General features: G+C 36.7%; 2 protein-coding genes and 2 long non-coding RNA genes across 10 annotated transcripts; 1 reads left to right on the top strand and 3 right to left on the bottom strand.

Annotated features, from left to right (window-relative positions):
• Positions 1-4: 4 nt before the first annotated feature.
• On the bottom strand, positions 5-5,353 carry Gli (carboxyl ester lipase-like protein Gli). Of its 6 annotated transcripts, XM_069110297.1 has the most exons (11): positions 5,268-5,353; positions 4,773-4,886; positions 4,200-4,688; positions 2,896-4,054; positions 2,637-2,827; positions 2,377-2,563; positions 2,207-2,312; positions 1,885-2,080; positions 1,670-1,785; positions 1,454-1,482; positions 991-1,212 (listed from the first exon to the last, which is right to left on the bottom strand). In XM_069110297.1, the coding sequence occupies exons 3-11, from the start codon at positions 4,461-4,463 to the stop codon at positions 1,136-1,138; spliced, it is 2,325 nt and encodes a 774-aa protein (XP_068966398.1). In that variant the 5' UTR covers positions 4,464-4,688; positions 4,773-4,886; positions 5,268-5,353; the 3' UTR covers positions 991-1,135. The 6 variants fall into 6 exon arrangements, with proteins under 6 accessions (XP_068966397.1, XP_068966395.1, XP_068966396.1 ...); XM_069110296.1 differs by lacking the exon at positions 1,454-1,482 and having other exon boundaries at positions 5-1,212; positions 4,200-4,680; positions 4,766-4,886; XM_069110294.1 differs by lacking the exon at positions 1,454-1,482 and having other exon boundaries at positions 5-1,212.
• LOC138178477 (uncharacterized) lies at positions 5,353-7,611 on the bottom strand. 2 transcript variants are annotated; one of them, XR_011172716.1, is made up of 4 exons: positions 7,420-7,611; positions 6,363-6,465; positions 5,689-5,884; positions 5,353-5,437 (listed from the first exon to the last, which is right to left on the bottom strand). It is a non-coding gene; the product is annotated as an uncharacterized LOC138178477 (long non-coding RNA). The 2 variants fall into 2 exon arrangements; XR_011172717.1 differs by having other exon boundaries at positions 7,450-7,611.
• bib (MIP channel family protein big brain) lies at positions 7,593-20,523 on the top strand. The gene is made up of 4 exons (XM_069110315.1): positions 7,593-8,191; positions 8,834-8,960; positions 18,547-18,754; positions 19,242-20,523. The coding sequence occupies exons 1-4, from the start codon at positions 7,882-7,884 to the stop codon at positions 20,370-20,372; spliced, it is 1,776 nt and encodes a 591-aa protein (XP_068966416.1). The 5' UTR covers positions 7,593-7,881; the 3' UTR covers positions 20,373-20,523.
• LOC138178479 (uncharacterized) lies at positions 13,930-17,777 on the bottom strand. The gene is made up of 3 exons (XR_011172719.1): positions 15,034-17,777; positions 14,348-14,574; positions 13,930-14,272 (listed from the first exon to the last, which is right to left on the bottom strand). It is a non-coding gene; the product is annotated as an uncharacterized LOC138178479 (long non-coding RNA).
• Positions 20,524-20,835: the final 312 nt, after the last annotated feature.

The raw sequence follows: 20,835 nt of genomic DNA, 5'->3' as shown, positions 1-20,835 counted from the left end.
TATGTTGCTTGCACGGTGTTCTTTAATTGAAAGATCTTAATCTAACGGTGTTCTTCTTCTAATACAATACATTCATACTTCTTAATTTAAATGCATTTGTAATAGTACGTATAATATTCTTTTTCGTAAAAGATAGAGATCTTATATACTATAAAATACATAAACTTCCTCGCATGAGATATAATAATATATCTCTATATTAGGTACTGTAAAATACTAGAATATATTAAAAGACTTATACTATCGAAATCATAACATCGGTAATAGTGAGATCGATTCGACGACTACACGTGTTTTCTATTAATACTATAAAAATATCGGAATACATAAATATATTTTAACATGTATTATATTTGCAACTTTTATGGTAAAAAACGATATAAAAACACTCTACATTGTTTAAACTATTAAATTGTTATCAAAGTAATTATATTATGATATATTATTACATAACATATATTACTATCGTGGCGTGCATGGCTTTCGGTAAAAAATAGATTTCGTATACCGATGTTTATAACGATAAAAATTAACATAAAAAAGTATAAAATATGTGTATCGATATGTACAATGCAATATTAATACGATAACATTATCGTGGACGGACGAAACGTTTAGCCAAGTCTTATAACAGTAACCTCAGTTTTCTATGTGCAATGTTTTTTAATATCTGAAAATAATCATATTAAAAAACATTTTGCATATATATGAACACATATTGTTTAAAAACCTATATTTTTGATTTCAGACATCTTTTAGACATCAGAAGCTAGCTTTTCTTCAAAAAAATAAATGAAGTAGCTGCAGGTAGAAAAATAATACTTCAAAAAAGGATATCATACAGCTGTTTGTGGGACACCTTGAACTAAATGTGTTTTGCTTTTACTTTTAGGTAATGAGGACTGGCTTATAGCTTTGCTTAATCTAGGTTGTCCATTTGGTGAACTGGTAACAAATCCTTCCGAACGCATATCTTTCAGCGAGATATTGGAATTACTCCTTAGCGATGGAGTAGAACTAAATTTACGATTATGCGACAATCGTTCTTGAAGCTTTGATTCATTTTGCCGCGGTATCCTAGATCTGACAGGTGGTGTGTCACGATACTCGTGGATGTTCTCCTTCGAAGTACGAGTCATATTCTCGATTCCCTCCGAAGGTTCGTCGTCTCGCACCATGAGGATATCTCCGCTGTAGTAATGGTCAGATTGTCTGGACACAAGAATAAAAAAAAGACAGTAAAAGAATATATTACTGCTAAAAGTGATTATCTAATAATAATAATTAAAAAATAAAAAAGTTAATTCTACATAGTAGTATCACCAAAAATGGTGATTTTCCTATCTAATTAACTTGTTTCTTTTTGTTAATAAATTCAAGAAGTTCCTTGTCCATATTTAAAGCTGTGCAATGAATTATGTACACTGTTGCATGTAAAAACTATTTTAATTACCTGCGTATAATCTGGCAGCCTTTGTTTTGCTGCATGAATTACAAGTAAAGGTAAGATTAATGAAAAATATGTTTAAAGGTTGTGTTAATTATATTCCCTTGTATAAACTTCGAATGCAATTTCTATAGCGTTTATGAAGCCAGAACCATCACCCTCGTGCACTACGCGGTTAAATGATGTGGTCATATGGGGTTGGTTCTGTTTACCTTTTCTTACCTTTTGGCATTGCGCCAAAGCATACAGCATACTACGGAAAGCACAATTAACAATAGACACGCAATGGAAACAGACCAAAAGGCAATTTGTAGAGGTTCTTTTGGCTCCCACCAATACTATAATAATAAATATAAATAAATAGAATATTTATATTAAGAATATTTTATAAAATTATTGAATAATATTATATGAAACGGGGTACATAGTGTTCTTACTTCAGTAACTGGAGGATATGTAGGTACCAAACGACCAATAACCGTTGGTAAATACATAGACCAAAAGGCACTTTCAGTTTGACGGTAATTCAATAAAATTGAGCTATTGTAAGTAGTATTAATGTTCAAATACCGTAATTGTCCAGGCTTAGCAACATCAAAATGCAAACCCAAAATTTGCGATGGTGTCGGATTTCTAAAAAAGGAAGACATATGTATTACACAGATATAAGGTACATTATAAATAATATTATAATAATAATATATATATACATTATAAACAATATAAGCACAAAATAAAGTTATAAAATTATAAACTTACCCATACGTTGCAAAATTTGCATACGCTTTCATGAAAAAGTGACTCATATTGCGATCGTTGTCTGTCCACATGTCACGCTTCAACTTCCATTTTTGAGGGAAGAATTCTGAAAAGATAGTAACCTGATAATTATATTGTTAATGAAAAACTCTGAATTATTGTATTCTTACCAACATCCATGAAAGGTGCCCCTGTTAGCCAAAGAAGTTCTGTGTTGTGAGAAACACTTCGCCACTGTGGTAATGTTAATGCTTCTACAGTTGTGTTTAGCACATACAAATATGTAGGTACACGTTTTTCTATCAAAACTTTTGCTATTTTATCAAAAGGAGCAACATAGTGAAAATCAGTCAAGAGCTGAAAATTTAACATTATAGAAATATACATATAATTAAAAAGTCAAACTATATATACATCGCGTACAACTTACATTAATATACTGATCACGAATGTGGGTAATATTAGTCGGATCTGGCCAATATGTGTACATGTATTTTATAGCTTCATAAACTCCTTGAGAATTTAGAGTGTAGTTGTATTGGAGAACAAGTTCCCAAATTTTTTGATCGAATGATTCCGCATCTATAATATATTGATTCTTGGCTAATGTGGCATTGTTATCTAGAAAGAATGAAATGTTTATTAATTCGTAAAAATTTATAAGATTACAAAGATTTCGAATTACATACATATAAGGAATGCTGCTTCCTGAGTTGTTACACCAGCCATATATGCTAAGTTATCTGTAAACTTATGACTTTTTATGCTTTCTTCAGGTGTTTCCACAAAGAAGCGCCAATCTGTTTCTCTCCAATCTTCGTACCAATTGTCACTTGGTACTGTGAAATTAGTATCCAATACAGGAGCCCAAGGAAACATTCCAATGTGTTGCTTTAATTCAGAATTACCAAGTTCAAAAAAGGATCTACCATTCTTCAAACACTGCACCAATCTCCAGCTGCTTTCTATGCTACAGCCTAGTGATTCTGCATATAATTTAGATGTATTCTGTGCCCTGTACTTATCTGCTATGACAGCCCAATCTGCCAATGCAGAACCTGATTGAGCTATTACTTTTGATACCATATCTCTGGTTTTAGGTGCAACCATTAATAATCCAGCACTTGCTGCTCCAGCACCAGGTCCAAAAAGAGTTATTGCATCAGGATTACCATTAAAAGCTCTGATATTATCATACACCCACCTCAATGCCATAGCTTGATCCAAAATTCCATAATTTCCAGGGCTATTCTCATCTCCTGTACTTAGAAATCCCAGAGCTCCTAGTCGATAGTTAATCGAAACGACTACTACATCGTAAAATGCAGCCAACATGTGAGCTGGAAACAAATTGCTTGCTCCATGAGTAAATTCTCCACCATGAATATAGAACATTACTGGGTATAGCTTAGCTAAACCAGAGCTAATATCTGGTGTAAAAATATTCAAATATAAACAGTCTTCATCCACATCACGGATTCCTTTAGTAGCACCAGTATATGCACTGGGCTGAGGACAAGCTGGCCCCCAATCAACAGCTTGCAGTAATTGCCAACCTTTATGAGTTTTGGGTGGTTTAAATCGACCTTCTTTTATAGGTGGCATAGCATAAGGAATACCGAGGAATACATTAACATGCTTTGTAACCCTTTCAACTGGTAAACTCCAGGGCCTATGCCTTGCTTGTGGATCGTCATATAAATAAACTTTAAATCCTTGCACTTGTCCATAAGCTGTGGTCACAGTAACATCTATAGGTAGATTTTTAGAATCAGACCTCTTTCTTCCTTGAAGATCTTCTCGCCAACCACCCAATATACCAGGTAAAGGGAGTCTTGAAGTTGTATGCTTAAAAAATGACAATCGTTTTGTAATTATAATTTTTTACCAAATTTATTTATCATTACGTGTCATTACTTTTTAAAAGATATCACGCAATTTCTCTAGTAAAAAAAAAGATAGTAGGAGAATTGTATTATTTGTATTATTTTACCTCGTAAAGGTACCGACTGTCTGGTGCTCTGGTGGGTCCTCTGTAAACAGAGTCCCAGTAACTAGGACGGTACCCATACCTTCTATCTTTGTAAACATAAGTGTCGGTTCGGTGATCTGGTCCGTTTTGAGGCACATATACCCCATCGCGACTGTAATACCGACTACCCGGGGGTATTTGTTCCTGACACAACACCGTAATTGCGAGGAAGCACAGATAAAAACAAACGCGTCCAATCGACGAGTATAAAGTATATGCGGCCATCTTGCCCGCGTGCGTATTGGTGTTTCACCAGGAACAGCAGGTGTGGTCTGTCAGTGTGTATACACACGTGACACTTCTACAGGCACGCAGTAATGCGAGGAACTCGGTCTTTCAGGAAACTCTTGATGAAGCGGAGAAAAGCGAAAGCCGCAATGAAAGTAAAATCTCACCAACGTTTATATTCTCTTCGAAAACATGCATGGAGAAAGGAAACCACCTCTGAAACTAATTAGAAACAAATTTTTGATTACAAAAAAGAAAGGTTAAATGGTCGGGATATGGTAATTATTACACACGTGTACTACTTACGAAATCGAAGGACTGACACGCGCGTGAGCCAACACCCTGTAGTCTGTCACGTTCGAAAACGATCGTTTCTCCCGCTCCTAATACTACCAAACATCGAAATCCATTTTTTGCATCCTGTAACAACGATACTGATACGTTATCATTCACCTTAAACACTTTTCTTCTCGTAGATTTATGTTAACTTCATTATATTTTTTTGTTTTGAATACGTTTATGGACGTATGTACCATCGAACCATAAATATAAAATGATATCATAGAATGAAACCTTATGAAAATAATCGGCGAAATTAATCAAAATCAAGTTCACTGATAAGATTGAATTGCAGTTTCGCAGTTTCGTGATACATAATAGCGAATTTGGGTATGTTTCGAAAATATTATTTGCAACACGAATGCTACTCGGAGTTACATCCAAAGTCTACTGAACGGTAATGTTACTCTCGCGTGCAAATACGTGCTGCAATCGACTGCCCACGCGCTAATAAATACTTACTTGTTATATAGTGAAATTATCGAGCAGTATGATGTACGATCCCTGTGATCGTCCAAGTATGCCGTCGCGTGAACGGATGAGTTGTATACTCATACTCATACTACACGTACATATACAGTTCAGTCATACTGGCTCGTGCGAGGGATACGCTTATCTTCCGGCAATTTTACCTCAAATATAATAGATTACAACAGTGATACTCATTGCGAACGTTACTTCATATTAATTTTTTGTCACTTTCTAAATATTAAAATATAGTTAATCATTAAACAACTTAATAAGCTTACTAAAAAAGTTCCTAATATAAATTATAAATATAATATTTTCTGTCTCAATGTAGTTCCTGGATACCTTTAATTTTGAAACTAACTGTCAAGTAAAACCAGATCATAGCTGAGTACCATTGAAATTGATAACATACCAAGGCATGAATGATGGGATAATCAACAATTCCCCCCTCGATTCCACCGTTGCTCTCGTCGTTGAATAATCTCTCTATCGATTACAATCGCCTCGAGCTGGTCTTCGTCATTTTGTTACTTTTGTTGCTTTTGTTGCACTCTTCATAGTCCATTAAGAACTGAAATTTATATAATCAGCATGTACATCACATATACCTAAAAAGATATTCTGATTGAATATACAGCTACAACGTGATACAGATTGTGAGATATGTTCATGATTTACCCGGAGCTAGGTGGGAGATATTAGTTCCCGCGGAAATAATCGATAAATGACACTAATATAAAGATTATGTAATAATCTTTATATTTTTTATAATAATTAATTAATATTAAGATCAATATAAATTATTAATATAATAATTTTAATATAATATTATTAATTATATTAATTTAAATTATATTATATTAATAAAAATTATTAATATAATAATTAATAAAGTATTAATATAAAGATTTGTATTTGTAAGATTAGGAACATACATCGCTGGAGCAATTGCTTCGTCTATAGACAGAGATGCGACAAAGTAAAAGCTTTTTATCTGTCGCTCTCTTTGTCACCCCCTTCACGTGAGTTCTCCAATTTACGGCAATTGCTGGATTTATTACCCATTCCCCGGTCAACTTTACTTACATGCTTGTACAGTCTCAGTAAAGAACTGGCGTGGCTTAATTACGCTGGTTCGTTCTCGGCTATCCTCTTGGAATCGTCACGCTTGACACGACGGGGTCGACTTCTGAGAACAAAAGTGAACGTGAAATAGAAGTCAGTCGCGAATTGCAAAGTAAGAAAAGTTCGTTATATAAAATATATTTTGAGTTTTTGTTCCAATATTTCATAAATCATTTCTTGACATAGGAAAATGTATTCTTGAAGTTCAAAATGATGAGATATCCTATATTTTCTGACTAAAAGATATGATATTATGATATTTTAAGATGTTTAGTTTGGTATGTTTTACGAGATATTCAAGTTTGAAGAGTTTGCGGTGAATGCAAATTTATTGGACGCAACATTCAGTCCGTCCTGGACCGGCGTCCGTATAAAGTTGATTTAAATGGACGTTATTATAATCGTTGTTTGCGTCCCGTCGTGCATGCATCCCTTTTTGTGGGAACTTTGGTATTAAAATAGTCTTTGAACTCGTGGGAATAAGACATTCTCCCTGGTAAATGTAATTATTCTTTTTAATGCTCATTGTCGTTCTACGTACATGTTAATAGTTCACTCATGCTTGTAAAATTAAATATTGCTCCAATTAAAGTATACTCCTGTCTTTCAGGAATATACGAACTTAACAAATACATACCTTACAAAACTTTAACTGAAAAATAGAAATTTACATTTTATGAACAGAATATAATTTACTTTTTATCAAGTAACATGTTTCTAATAGAAAAGATGGAATAGAACATTGGAATACTCTATTTTTTATTTTTATTTCTTAGGTGATAATACTCTGTTCTTCGTGTTTTCTAATAATTTTCTATCGTTATGTTATGCTAATAAAATTATGTTTTTGAACCATTTCGTGTAATTTCGCCAGCATATTGTTAACGGGATTCTGTGTAGTTGCATAGTATTAGAGGGTTAAATATGAAACCTGAACGGAACCCAATCCTCTGGAAGTACTACAATTACTCTTCAAATACTATCTTGACCACATCCTGTCTTAACACTTCGATTCTACCTTGAACACCCTCCCTCTATCATTTCGTACTTTTTCGGGACAAGCTGCGCGTGGTTGCCTCTCGATTTCCTCGGGTTCAGGCACAGATGCACTGGCGGTGGTCGAAGAGTGGGGGCGGTGCGATGGTGGAGGCACTCGCACAGTCTGGGGCCCACTTGTTCGCCGATCGTCTTGTCACTCGAAAGCGCGTTGCCATTCCGGCAACATCGGCTTCACTGTTGTCCCTTGTTTGATCTCGTGCTCTTCCATTGTATCGGTACTTCGTAATTTTCCCGCGAACTCCATTCAAATCGTATTGAGCACTCGACATCACGTGAAAGTGTGGAATAAGTGACTTCGTACACATAGGTGCATCCTAAAAGTGATAGAGTAGGAAGAATGCTTTAAAAAGAACTCAAAAAACTACCATACATTATTTTACATTGTTTCTTTGCAAAATTTAATAAATATTAAGTAGGGAAAATGACCACGGAAACGTTTTCAAGAGAGTTAGACGGTCACATCGTGACCTTGCTTACGAGGATTTCTTCCCTGAAGGAAAATAACATGGAACTAACAGAGAAGAAAGCGCCTATGTCGATAGAGGCTCGCAGTTTGGAACTCTGGAGAGCAGTAGCTGTAGAGTGTTTCGCTACCTTTCTCTTCAGTCTCGTTGTATCCGGCGCAGCCGCATCCTCCGCAGTTTCCGGAAGCGGACTCTCTGTCTTAGCTACCGCTGTAGCATCCGGTTTTGCAATTTCGGCGATCTGCTTCATCTTTGGTCATATCAGTGGTAAGTGTTTTGCGTTATATGATATTCATACATTTTCGAAGATTACCTGTAATTTTGTACATTTCTAGTCATTTATATATTTAATTTTGATAGTACCACATTTTCAAAATAATATATCCAATAAATTTGTTACTTTAACATCTTTTTCATCTGTAAAACAATTTTCGGGATATGGGCGATATTATACCGGAGGCAGAAACTTTTGTCATCCACACTGTCATGTCATTTGTACTCGGTCCTCATGGTTTCATTCTCGATTGGCTCATTAACCGATTATAGTGGCCGATAGAAACACAGCACACCACGCGTGCAGCAGAACGTGTACGAGAGAGTGCCCTAGATGGCATATAATATAGTATTTCAGGCTTATATCTTGGAATTCTTTTGTAATCTGTTTCATTATTGTCTGTTTTGTCATCTAAATAAAACATATTCGTGTCCCTTCCAAGAATATGCTTCGATTTTAATTTAAGTCTTATATAAACTTTTATTATTAACAATTTTGATATAGATATATTATTTTGTATAATTTCTGTTTTGATATATATATAGAACATATAAAATATAAGTTCCGTTTACCTTGTATAAAAAAATATATGCTAAATTTATAATAAAACTTGTAATAAAATGTCTATCATGCAGGTGGCCACGTGAATCCAGCAGTCTCACTATCTTTCGCTTTGTGTCGACGAATCTCCTTCCTCCGAGCTGCTCTGTACATCGCCGCACAGTGTGGAGGCGGTATAGCCGGAGCTGCGATGCTGTATGGGTGAGTGATTGCTTTAAGAACTCACAAAACCAATAAACAGTTTCGAACCCTTTGCATTCTTGTTATGATATCATTATCATGTGGTAGTTAAAATAAATGTAGTTAATAAGTTTTTCAACTTCTATAATATATAGTTCAGAAGTCTATAGATTTTGACACTTTGAGTGAAAAGGGTTGAACGCAATATTTTTTTCAAAGCAAAAACTTCCTTCGAGTGTCTATATACACACACGAAAGCAGCAGGGTGTAGAAAAAATCGGAGATACGGAGCCCCAAGAGGGCAGCTGCTAGATATGGAATCCGAGAAGGCCGCGTAGCCGAGCCCCGGAAACTTTCCCGTCCCTTCAAGATGTCTTAACCATTTTTAAAAAAACCCCTGAAATCAACGGTACCACCGTTATACACCTTTTACGTAAATAATAAACACATCCGTTTCTTAGAATCTTTACTAAGATTTAAATTGTTTAAAGTAGGCAACAGAAATGTGAGAAGGTATATAGGGCGTTCTCGATAACCTACCTGAGATAAGTCGATCGTGGTTGATTAGTAACGCATATACATACATTTCTGCGTAATCTTCATATGCTAACATGCAATATAAATAACTATGTTCTTCCTGTAAATCTCTTTGATATCTAGCTGAATCCTTGAGAAGCCTTCCTACTATATGTGCTGTTTTTCGAGTACGTATGTCTTGAACAGAGCATAAAATTGCCCGCTGGATCTGAAACGATTCAAAGTTACAGCTTAGAAACTTCTACTTACTTACTTCAATTGGAATTATATATAAAAATGATGTACAAGAGGAGTTACTGAAAATATACAAATTAAGATATATAAATATAAGCTACATGTTTCATAGCAAATCATTTTCAGGTATTTAAGACATTGTATTGCGTTACTTTTGTGTCGCTCTGTAGAATGCTTTATATCTTCTTACGTGGCTGCTGGCTATTAACTATATAATTGTAAGAACTGGCTGATTTATACTTGTACTTTAAAATAAGTACTCACGAGTCGTTATTATATGTTCATCGATATTCACGTCTCTATTATTAACCTATAAAGCCCGCGTGGATAGTCTATAATTCAACGGGGCAGCAAGTTTTCGCGAGCAGGCGATGATCAGGAGCGCGCGAACACGCTGCTGTAATATTTTTTTTCTCTCCGGTTGGATGGAGAGAAGAAAGAGATTGGCCGTGTGCAACTTGGTGCACGTGCCTCGATTTTGCCCGTGGTTAAAGGATCTCGCGTCGCAAGAGGGCGAGAAAAAAATGAAGATGGGGACGACGAACTTCCAAGGTACCATCACTTATGTCAAATCTCTTCTTCGACCGTTATCGTAGAGAGACAGAGAACACATACTACGATAAAAAATGTAGTTCAGACATGGATCATTATTTCTCTTTCTTCTCGTTTCCCGAAAACAATTGCTTTCCCTTTTGTTGAGAATTACCATGGGTTATCCAAGATAATTCAAAATTCACTGAAGCGTAGAAATGATACTTTAAAGTGTACGCTTTTTCTCAAGAAATTATAGATATGGATGTCTCCTATGTGTATCTCCACGATGTATGATGTAGTATCAAAGAGTACAAGTTTCATTACAATGATCCATGAACTTCGTATAAGATGAACATCATCAAACTTTTCTTTGCAACACCAAGTAATTATTAAGGCAAACATCTAATCCTCAAAACTTCAATAGATTATTATAACATATTCGACCGCTTCGAAACCATAATTCAGACTATTTAATTATACTCGGTTATTCAGCGGGTATCGGTGAAAAAATTGCAAAGAGACGAACGAAGGGAGACGAGGAAGAGACAGGGGAGAGTGGGAGAGGCAGAAAGAGGCACGCGTAATTGGCAGGGCTAGATGGAGAAGCTTCTTCGAAGGTAAGCACCTGCCTCGTTCCGTGTACGCTGCGGCAGGCCACCGCCTCGCAGCTGCCGCAGATGTTCCATGGACCAAAAAAGATCGTGCGGAAAAAGGATCGACCAGGCACCAGAGACGAGGATAATGAATACCTATACGCGCCGAGGTGGGACAAGTTTCACAACGCAATCGCCTCTCATTGAAGGAGGACACGCTGCGATCCGGAGCCAGAGCAGATGTTTTCTGCGTTCTCGAGGATCATTGTCCTCCCTTTCTCCTTTTATCATCGTCTTCTTCGCTTTCTTCTTTCTTATACTTTTTCTTTCTGTCATTCCTTTACTTCGTCGTTGTCTCTTCGGAATGTCGTCTTTGATATATCTAAAAAGATGAAATCGTAAAGAATTATAGAAAGGAATACATAGTACGAAGATGAATGAAGATGCAATTAATGATATGATAACTGGTAATGATGTAAAAAGATAACTGAGGATTGTTCATTCTGCGACCGGAAATTACAGGTTGGCACAGGTTGCATGGAAGTTGCAGACCCCTGATGTTGTTCCATGGGAACCATAGAATAGAAGAGTGCCCCTGTATAATAACTTTCTGAACACCCTCGTGAACATCATCGATACTCTGTGGTCGGGGAAAGGTAAGAACACCCCGTACGATTCACCGCAGATACGCCCTGAACATCATTATCCATCCGTTAAGGTTTTCTGCGTGTTGAAAAAATTACGAGGTTTTCCCTTAGTGACTATTTCAAAATTAAATATCTATGAGAAAGAAATAACCATGATTATTGAACCTCGAAAGCTAAGATGGTATAAACTAGATTTAAAATTTATGTTTTAAATAATTCTTCGTAAAAAATTCCTTGTATGGATTGAATGAAATATTACGTAGTATGAAATTATGGATGAATACGGATACTTCTGACGATTCCATACGACAGATCTGTCATCCGCGGTGGGATCACCCTTAGACCACCATATGACCGCACAAAGAGATAACAAGTGCGCGATATGTACCGAAATAATAATCGAACAATACTCTAGTTAACCAGTCGGGTTCGTCATCCCTTCCAGAAATGTCTCTGGGGAGTACGTGCATCCCAATGAGAAAAAAGGAGAGCCAAAGGAAAAAGAGGCGGTAGCGGGAGAGATGAAGAAGGAAATAACACAATTCTTGCATCTGTTGCGACTGGATCAATCGATGTATGTGTGTGTGTATATGGCGTTTGTAAAACACGTATCCTTGCGTTCATAGAGGGTTGGTAGCTCCCAGTGCGATACTTCCCTGAAATATAAATAAAAAATGAAATGGACAGGCAGCCGAGCAGATAAATCGTAAACCGAACTGACACGACCCAGAGATTATGGGAGAATCGCGAGTCTAACTATCCGGAAAGGATTTAGTATCGTTTCATCAACACGTTACAAGATTCTCCCATTATCCTCCTATATACTTTTTCCACAGTACAGATACGTAAAGAAAAAGATCCATGATATATCTTCATAAAAAATTGATTGTAAGCTTTAAACTTCAGAAAAGGATATGAAGATTTATAATAAATTACCATATCGCACATATTTTTCTAAAGTAACGCCACTGAGATAAGATTTTCAGGAAAAGTGAGAAACTGTTTATAATGTTGATAAAAAGAATAAATTGTAGAAAACAACGGTTAAATATTATTTTTGTAATTTTACATTCTTTGCCCTTGACATCCTGATGTGATGGTTTTGATGTTCTTTTGACACACGGCATTTGAAACACATGTGCGATATAATTTATAAAGTCAAATAATTATTACAAGAAGACATATCCAATTCTCTTTTTATTTGTGAAACGAAAGGAATAGTCCAAGCACGTCGACCGAGATTTTTCTAAAAAGAAAAATTCTAAAGGGAGATGGACGCGGTGGTATAAAACTATTTGTCAAGGGAGTTTGCCACCACGGACTGGGGAACAGCTGTGAGGAAGCAGGTGTGTGTTGTGACGTCAAGCAAGACACACGCAGACGCGTGGCGAGCCGGATGTCCAGCGAAGAAACAGCCCCGTCGCACGTTTCCTGTTCTCCAAAACTATCTATGACACCCAGCCACGTTTAGTCTCAAAATCCGAAACAATTAATTCTTGTCGCGTCGCTCTATGACCACGTTCGAAACTGCAATGTGATTACTCGAATTGAAATCTATCTTAATGAAAGATACAATAAAATAAGATGAAAAATAAAGAATAAATCGCTCGACTTCGAGCGTCGTATTTTTAAAGAATTGACGTACATGCAAAGAAAATACGTTACGGTTGAGAAATATCATTCATCGAATGAAGGCGGTCTTCCAAAGGGAGAGATTTACAGTCGACAAGTAATATCCAAGCTTTTTCGAAAGCCTTCGATATTGGGTTCTTAAGCTGTGATTTCGAGAACCTTCTTCAATACTTCCAGCCAACTTAGGATCTCCCTTCGAATTTTCTTTGAAGATAATTCGTCGACCAATCAAATATATATATATATGCGCTATTAACTGTCAAAGATATACTCGTGCTTGAATACTATAAATTAAAGATACTTTAATTTTTTTATCTAATCAGTGTAATTAACGAAAATTTTTTTTTTCAATATATGTACAGATTATTCGCGATATATTTTTGATCTAGCTATCGGAGATTCTGGGTTTTATGTAGCTAGTCCTTTTTTGATATCCATATGCATGGGGAGAAACTGTTGTCGAGCCGAAAATGTAGCGTGAAAGCCAGGTGGGTCAGGTAGAACCGTTTCAATAGGAATGTTTTACCTGCTTGGAACACCTTTTACCGAGGACACAAAGCGGCCCGCCTAAACGATCTCCGCGATATTCTAGATTTTACAACTTTGACTCATATGCGACGGTTATTCCTCCGTGGAAATGTTATTCCAGTCGTCGACGGTGTCCTGTGACAAGTAGGCGACGCAAGAACATACCTCTTCGTTAGTAAAAATAAATTCGGAGCGGCTGATGACGAGCAAAAAAGCGGGGAACATGTGACGGTCTTTCACGCACCTCTTAAAATCTCTGACTCTCAGCTAAAAGCGAACGATGTCGCCCCCTAAACTAAATATTTGAGCGTATTGCATGCTGGGAAAGTTTACGCCTTGTGTTCCTTGTAGTGGTTTCATGAAGAGTTGGTGGAGGTGATAAGAAGCTGAGATCCTTAGTGTTTAAACTTCTGTGAGAAACTCGATATAAATTGCTTTTGGTATTTTATGAGGATTAATTTTCGGGATTGAGGATTTCATCTGTTCTGTTATTGTGTTTATTGTGTTATGTTATTGATTTATTCTATTCTGTGCATTTTTTATTCTTCTGTATTCTATAACTCTCTTCTAGTTAATAGTCCATTACTTTATTGTTATACGATGTAATTTAAACAGCTTTCAATTCGTCCTAGAAATGTGTTATAATTATAATATATCATTTTCTTCTCTTTTGGAGAAAGATTGAAAATATGAGTACGATTACCTTGGAGTTTAAGAAATCAAATAGACTTGAAAGGATTGATGCTTATGTGTCGATCTTCTAGGTGCAGGAGGAAAGAACTATCAAGGCGAAAAGGCTCTAACTTAGGGTAGGATGAACGAAGCAGGATGCTAACAGATGGTCACAACCACGTGTTCGTTCTTAAGAATCGTTCCGTTCCATGATCGTAGGTTGTGCGATTAGATGCATGCGCAGCCAGCCTGTTGGCCCTGCATGAAATCCATTTCTTAACGTGAGTGCGTGAACAATCATGATTTCTTTCTCAACTAAAAAGATTTTTTTTTTTTTTTTATTTATTGAAATTTACAATCAATTCTCGCATTGAGAAAACTAAAAAGATGACTTAAAAACTGTTTCTTCAAACACTTTAGAATATAGCCTTTATTGCAAATACAATAAAATTTAGATTTTGCAGAATGTTAATACTACTCACATTGCAAATTCATATGAAATTCGAATTAAAAATTATACTACCTTAATTAGAGTTACAAATTTTGTACTTGAAAATATTCTAAATAATATCTTGGTACAAATAATTTTTTTTTTAAATCAAAATGACGATACTATAAATATCGAAAGTTTTTTAACGACTAACTAAGTTTTTCCAAAGCTTCGGAAGACGAAACAACTATTGTTATCTCATATCCTTTGGAAACGCGTGTACATACCGAATTCGACATGTTTGAAGAGATAAAGACGGAAAACATCTGCCCTGTTTCGTATCCTTCGGTCGAAAGAGAATCATTTATGGGCTCTGAAGCTCCTTTGTGATTGCGACTTTACGCTATGGATATTCGAAAGGACCACTGACGATTCCTTTTATGCAACATGTGGCTGGCACGTGTTTCTCCGTAGAAAGGCACGGTCCACGATTTATATAGGATTCTATAAAGGAGGAGGATCCGCAACGATCTTCCAGGCCAGCTGCCATGGTTTCTTTCTCTCTCGTATCTTAACAGGTCAATAAGATTCTTTTAGAACTTATTGTTAGATATCGCCGCCATGAATCTGCCAGGGTATTATAATCGCCCTAGTGAATCGGTTGTATATAGGTAGGTGAAATTTTCTCCATTGTTAATTATCTTTGGTGTTCTTACACTTGTGGCTAAAGGAACATATGTACATGCAATTAGTTTCATTCGATTAAACAAATTTTAAAAATTGTAATAAGAAAACTTTTACACAGATTAGATACTTAAATTTAAGGAGGAGATATTTTTTATAACATTTTAAAATAGATGATTAAATATCGTACCTTTCTAATTATACATAACTGAATCTGTTTATAAAGGAACAATTTAGAGTATAGAGTTTTCTAATTGATAGAAGTTTTTCTCAATGAATGAATTCTAATTTTGCGTTAAAGATTGAAACGTAAACTTTGATGAACGAACGTAGGATAAAAGCAAGAAAAACGCGGTCAGCAGCGTTTATTGTGTCGCAATGGATCCTCGTTGGTGTACGCACTTCCTGGCCCCTTTTTCACATGTTTCCCATTCACGACGAGGAGGATAGAAATCTGAGGCTCGAACTGTTTTGTCCTTTCAAAGAATTCCTGTGCTTTGTCGCCTTGGATTTCTATAGTCGATGATGTTCGTGCAGGAAACTGCACTGTTCTCAAGAAAAATGTCTGGAATTAATCGTCTCATCTCCTCGCTATAATTTTTTAAAAAGAAGGTGACAGGAAACTGGCCCGGATACCGTAAAGAATGAAAGAAATATTACTCGTATTCAGGCTACCTTCGAATAAATATGCTAAAAATACTTGCTTCTCTATACACCATAAAATTTCACTGAATGCAATTCCATCAGGCGTAACACTCGATACAGTTTGTCCCATAAGGGAAGACTGGTCAAGCTTCTTGCAAAACTTCCCACAATCGATCGCCCTACATCGGTAGTTCACCGTGAACCTAATTTTCTGGTTTAACCACAACCACTGGAGCACCTGAACTTTCCCATAGGGCAAGACTTTAGAATGGAATCACTGTAGATCTCGCCTGGGCTTTAACACATATCACACACATGTGGCGGTTTTCCTGGTCAAAAAAGGGGGACAGGAAAGGGGCCGCTAACGACTAGAGTACGTAGCTTACATACGTATATATCCTTACCACTCTACAGAGGGGAGTTCTGGTGGGTGGAAGATATCAATAGCTCGTTAAACACGACAGAGGTCTAGTGAAAGTGATACACACCCCTTCTGGCTCTGAATTGAAATTTATTTTAAACGTTGTAGCCCTCGCTGGATCCTTGAGGGTGTTTCTGGGGTTCGGTTACCCCCATGCGAATATAGGGCACAGGTTGCACGCGGTCTCTCGAGTCAAGTGCATGTAGGATTAAACGACGAAACGAGTCGCGGCTGAATGACCGTATCTTCTCGAGCGGAAAACGTGAGAAAAAGACTGTCAGCTATGGGAACATTCCTTGTAAAACTCTTCTAAGAAATATCGAATGACGGTGGACCAAAAAAGTATCGTAGAGTTTTATTCAGATTTTATATTGGACTTGTGAAAAAAGAGAGATCAGTTTTAAACGATAATCATAAGGGAAGGGTATATGATGGAAAATGAAGGATTTACTGGTTTTCTAAGTATTAGTTCTAATGTAAGGTTCAAGTAGGATTGCTTGAAATATTTTCAGGCTATACTTGTAGGTTTTTGTTACAAGAAGGCTTTTAGAGCAGAGAAAATGGAGGCTAGTCCGCACTCTGACAGCAAAGAGTAGGTGCAAAGAGTGTTCCCTTTCTGTCTAGGGCCAAAATGGGTCTCTTAAAGGGGATTAAAATGGAACGAAGTCCCTTCGGCCTCTTTAAACTCGTTTTAAATATTGAAGTATATTCTAAAAGCAATTACCTACGATTATATAAAAAATAATGTCATATCATATAATATCATAATATAATATCATATCATGATATTAAAAAAAAAAACTCACAGAATATTATCTTCCCACGTTAGCTTCAGCATAAAAAGTTGCTATGACCAATGTGACTATTGTCTACTAAAGAAAAAAGATCGATCAAAAATCCGCTTATCACTCTGGCTGCTCTAAAAGGGATGCGAGATCTCATTTTTTCCTTGTTTCCACCCTCAACCACAGACGATACATTTAATCCCAATTGTGCCGTCATGATCTGCATTTCTGATTTCATCAATTCGCTCTCTCGTGACACGATCACGAGGCCTCTCGACATAAAGAGGCTGAATAGAGCAAGAAAAAGAAAGAAAGAAAGGGAGCTCCTATCTGCATCACACTCTAAACGGGGGAGAATTTTCGCCGATACACGTGACGATAAATTTCAGAGGGACAGGGATTCAATGCATTTAGCGGTAAAATTAGATCCATTTCTCCCTCAGAACTGCATCATATCCTGCACTTCCAGGTTCACCTTGTTAATTTTTTGTTAATATTGATCTCGTGTATCAAATACTTTGAACTTGATTGTTCATCACATAAACATATTTATAAAACATATTTACAAAAAATATTTATTTAAAAAAATTTATAAAACAAATTTATAAAAAATATTTATTTAAAACATATTTATAAAACATATTTATAAAAAACTTAACATTCAGCAAGCAACATTCCTAGTGACTTTCAAATATTAAAATCCTAAATTCCACTATTTTGTGATTTTTCTTTTTAGCAGATAAATTGTTGAGTATTTTATTTTTGAAACATCAAGTATAAAATATAAGATTTTAATTTTATCAATGAGCAGTGATTATAAATCGAGATTCACCAATATGAAATTCTTATTGATGTCCAATACCATTGTGGTCACTGTACAAAACACAAAAGGTCGTGTGTCTGTAGCCCCGTGTGATTGTATGAACTGAGAAAATTAACGAGGTTATATACAAAAGAAACACGTCGATGGGGAAGGGGAGGGGCGATGAATGAAGCCCATAGGCTCGACGATGCACCGGCTAATATAAACATTACACCACTGGGACTGACCTGCTGCAGGGGGCTTCTACGCCGGGTGTCGCTGTTACAGTAACCTTCAATAGGAAAATCATTGTATATTACACTATGACACGTCATACGCAGGAATTATTTTGGAAAACTGATCGATAATTTTTACATTTTTCTATTATAACCTAAGTTTATTTAATTCTTCTTACCTACATAATGCATTCAATAATTAAGTAACTCAATTTTATTTGTTATAGAGTGACTACACCTTCCAATACGCAGACCTTAACTTCCGTAGGTCGTCTCGGAGGACCTATCGAGAGGCTCTTGGTAGAATTAGCACTTTCTGTGCTGATTGTCCTGTCTCATTTTACCTCAGAATGCTCAAAAATACTACCAATGTCAGTTTCTTCGAAACCAGCTGGCGTATTAGCTGCAGCTTACACGGCAGCCACTTTGGTTTCGGTAAGTATATACTGCATTCGGTCCAAGCTTCGATTAAAGCACAAAGTTCTCGTTGATGAAAGAGAAAAACATCGTGTTAGTATGAGAAGGTCTAAGAAAGTAGTCCTTTTTTTCCTTATTTTACCTTCCGTTGTACGCATTCTTTTCCGTAACCGGTCTATCCAAAGCGGCTCTCAATTCCTTTCGAATCAGCCTCACGTTCGTGTCTTTAAACAGCACCTGCAGTTCAGCAGAGAAGGAAATGTCGAATAGGGAGGACTAAGAAAGAAAGAAAGAAAAGAGAAAAAAAGAATTCAATCTTTCGGTTCCACCTGCTTCGAAACGCGTGTACAATACACTCCAAACAGAAAAATATTCGGTATCACTTCCGTCCCGTACACAGTTTAAAAAATATAAAACAAACATGAATAACAATTATACAAATAGAAAAAACATAGATGAACCAATCACTACTAAATTATAACAAATATTTTTAATTATATTTCAGAGTCCATTCTTAAATCCCGCACGCGCACTTGGACCAGCATTCGTCACCAATCGTTGGGACAACCATTGGGTGTACTGGGTAGGTCCACTGTCCGGAAGCGCAGTGGCAGCCCTTCTTCACGAGTACGTTCTAAATCCCAAACGATCTAGAGACCCACGGGATATGGACGACGGTGATAATTCATCAATGAGATCCGACGAGGATACCTACGACGATCTGGACAAACCAACGGGTCCCAAATTTCCCAACGCCTATGCAACCTATCGTCCAGTTGCTGGAGCATCTTCCTCGATCTACAGTACGCCTCCGACAGCCTTAGAACGTGTCGAATCCATTTACGGGGGAACCAAATCGCTCTACTGTAAATCCCCACCCTTAACTAGGGCAAATTTAAATCGTTCGCAAAGTGTATACGCTAAATCGACTTCCGGAACCCGAGACGGCCTAATGATCCCCAAACCGGGTCCTCTAGCCCCCGCACAAAGTCTATACCCGATTAGAATAGGTCAAACAGGTTCAAATTCAGGAAGAGACAGTCAACAGCAAAATGGATCAAATGGTCAGAATCAAAATTCTCAAAATCATAACAGTACCAACCAAAATATGCAGAATCAACTGCAACAGTGCACGCAGAGCATTTATGGAATCAGAGGAATTTCCACGAGTCTCAGTACAAGGGAGAATGGTATCTATGGTGTATCTACGGGGTCCAGTATATATGGTCGAGCTCCAGCTCCTCCTCCGAGTAGTCAGAATTCTCAACAATCAGGTCCAAATGTCCAATCTTCCACTCAAAATCATCATCAGCCACAACAACAGCAGCAGCAACAACAGCAGCATCAGAATGGAACGATATCCACCTGCTCTGATAACGCAGCAAACTCTAGAAGACCGGAAAGCATGTACGGGCATATTTCTAGACGCAGTGACGATTCTGCGTATGGCAGTTATCAAGGTTCGACGCGAGGCAATTACGGAAAGGTACCTGGACCTCCTGGAACAACGGGTCCTCCTAACGGACCACCTGGTCCTCCTCAGTACCGTGAACAAGGAAGACCCAGTCCAGCTGGGCCATTGCAACAGAACCAGCAAAATAATTTTCAGAGAAATTCGCCAAATCCTCAATATTGACTATAAATTTCATGAATTTGGTGATTATTTTTTATAAGACTGCTACATGATTGGCTAAATGATTATTAGCAGCTTCAGAAAGACGTATAGTGATTGTCAAAAGAATGGAGAAGTTCGTTGGACAATAAAAATTATATAGGATCATTGAATAGGATTGAATGTCATTCGGAATTAAAGTTGAAGATTTTGTTGAGGAAAAAAGATATTGTAGTGCCATTTTGTAGCGTGATGATGATAGCAGGAGGATATAGAGGAATGAAATACCCTAGAAAATAATACTGATATTGATAATGGTTAAATTACAACGTCCCATAGACTTTGGAAGGAATAATAATGTTTACCGTATTTCCCTAGAAATGGATTTAGTGTTGATATCTTTCAGTGACAATTGTAAAGATCTTTTTACCGAGATTCGTCGTGATGAATTGAATGAACTGAAGAAGCTATTTCATTGTTTCCCACC

This window comes from Bombus flavifrons, chromosome 3 (genome assembly GCF_040668555.2).
Source record: "Bombus flavifrons isolate JBK064 chromosome 3, iyBomFlav1_principal, whole genome shotgun sequence".
NCBI classification, from domain to species: Eukaryota; Metazoa; Arthropoda; class Insecta; order Hymenoptera; family Apidae; genus Bombus; species Bombus flavifrons.
Note: the sequence above shows the minus strand (reverse complement) of the source record. Positions and strands in the feature narration are given on the sequence as shown.

Excerpts from the sequence above, each read along its gene's own strand:
- bib (XM_069110315.1), top strand. The coding sequence starts at position 7,882 with ATGACCACGGAAACGTTTTCAAGAGAGTTAGACGGTCACATCGTGACC. Across the intron at positions 8,192-8,833 it reads CATCTTTGGTCATATCAGTG|GTGGCCACGTGAATCCAGCA; the intron begins GTAAGTGTTTTG and ends TCTATCATGCAG. Across the intron at positions 18,755-19,241 it reads CGGCAGCCACTTTGGTTTCG|AGTCCATTCTTAAATCCCGC; the intron begins GTAAGTATATAC and ends ATTATATTTCAG.
- Gli (XM_069110296.1), bottom strand. The coding sequence starts at position 4,463 with ATGGCCGCATATACTTTATACTCGTCGATTGGACGCGTTTGTTTTTAT. Across the intron at positions 4,055-4,199 it reads ACAGTCGGTACCTTTACGAG|CATACAACTTCAAGACTCCC; the intron begins GTAAAATAATAC and ends TCATTTTTTAAG. Across the intron at positions 2,828-2,895 it reads GGAAGCAGCATTCCTTATAT|ATAACAATGCCACATTAGCC; the intron begins GTATGTAATTCG and ends CATTCTTTCTAG.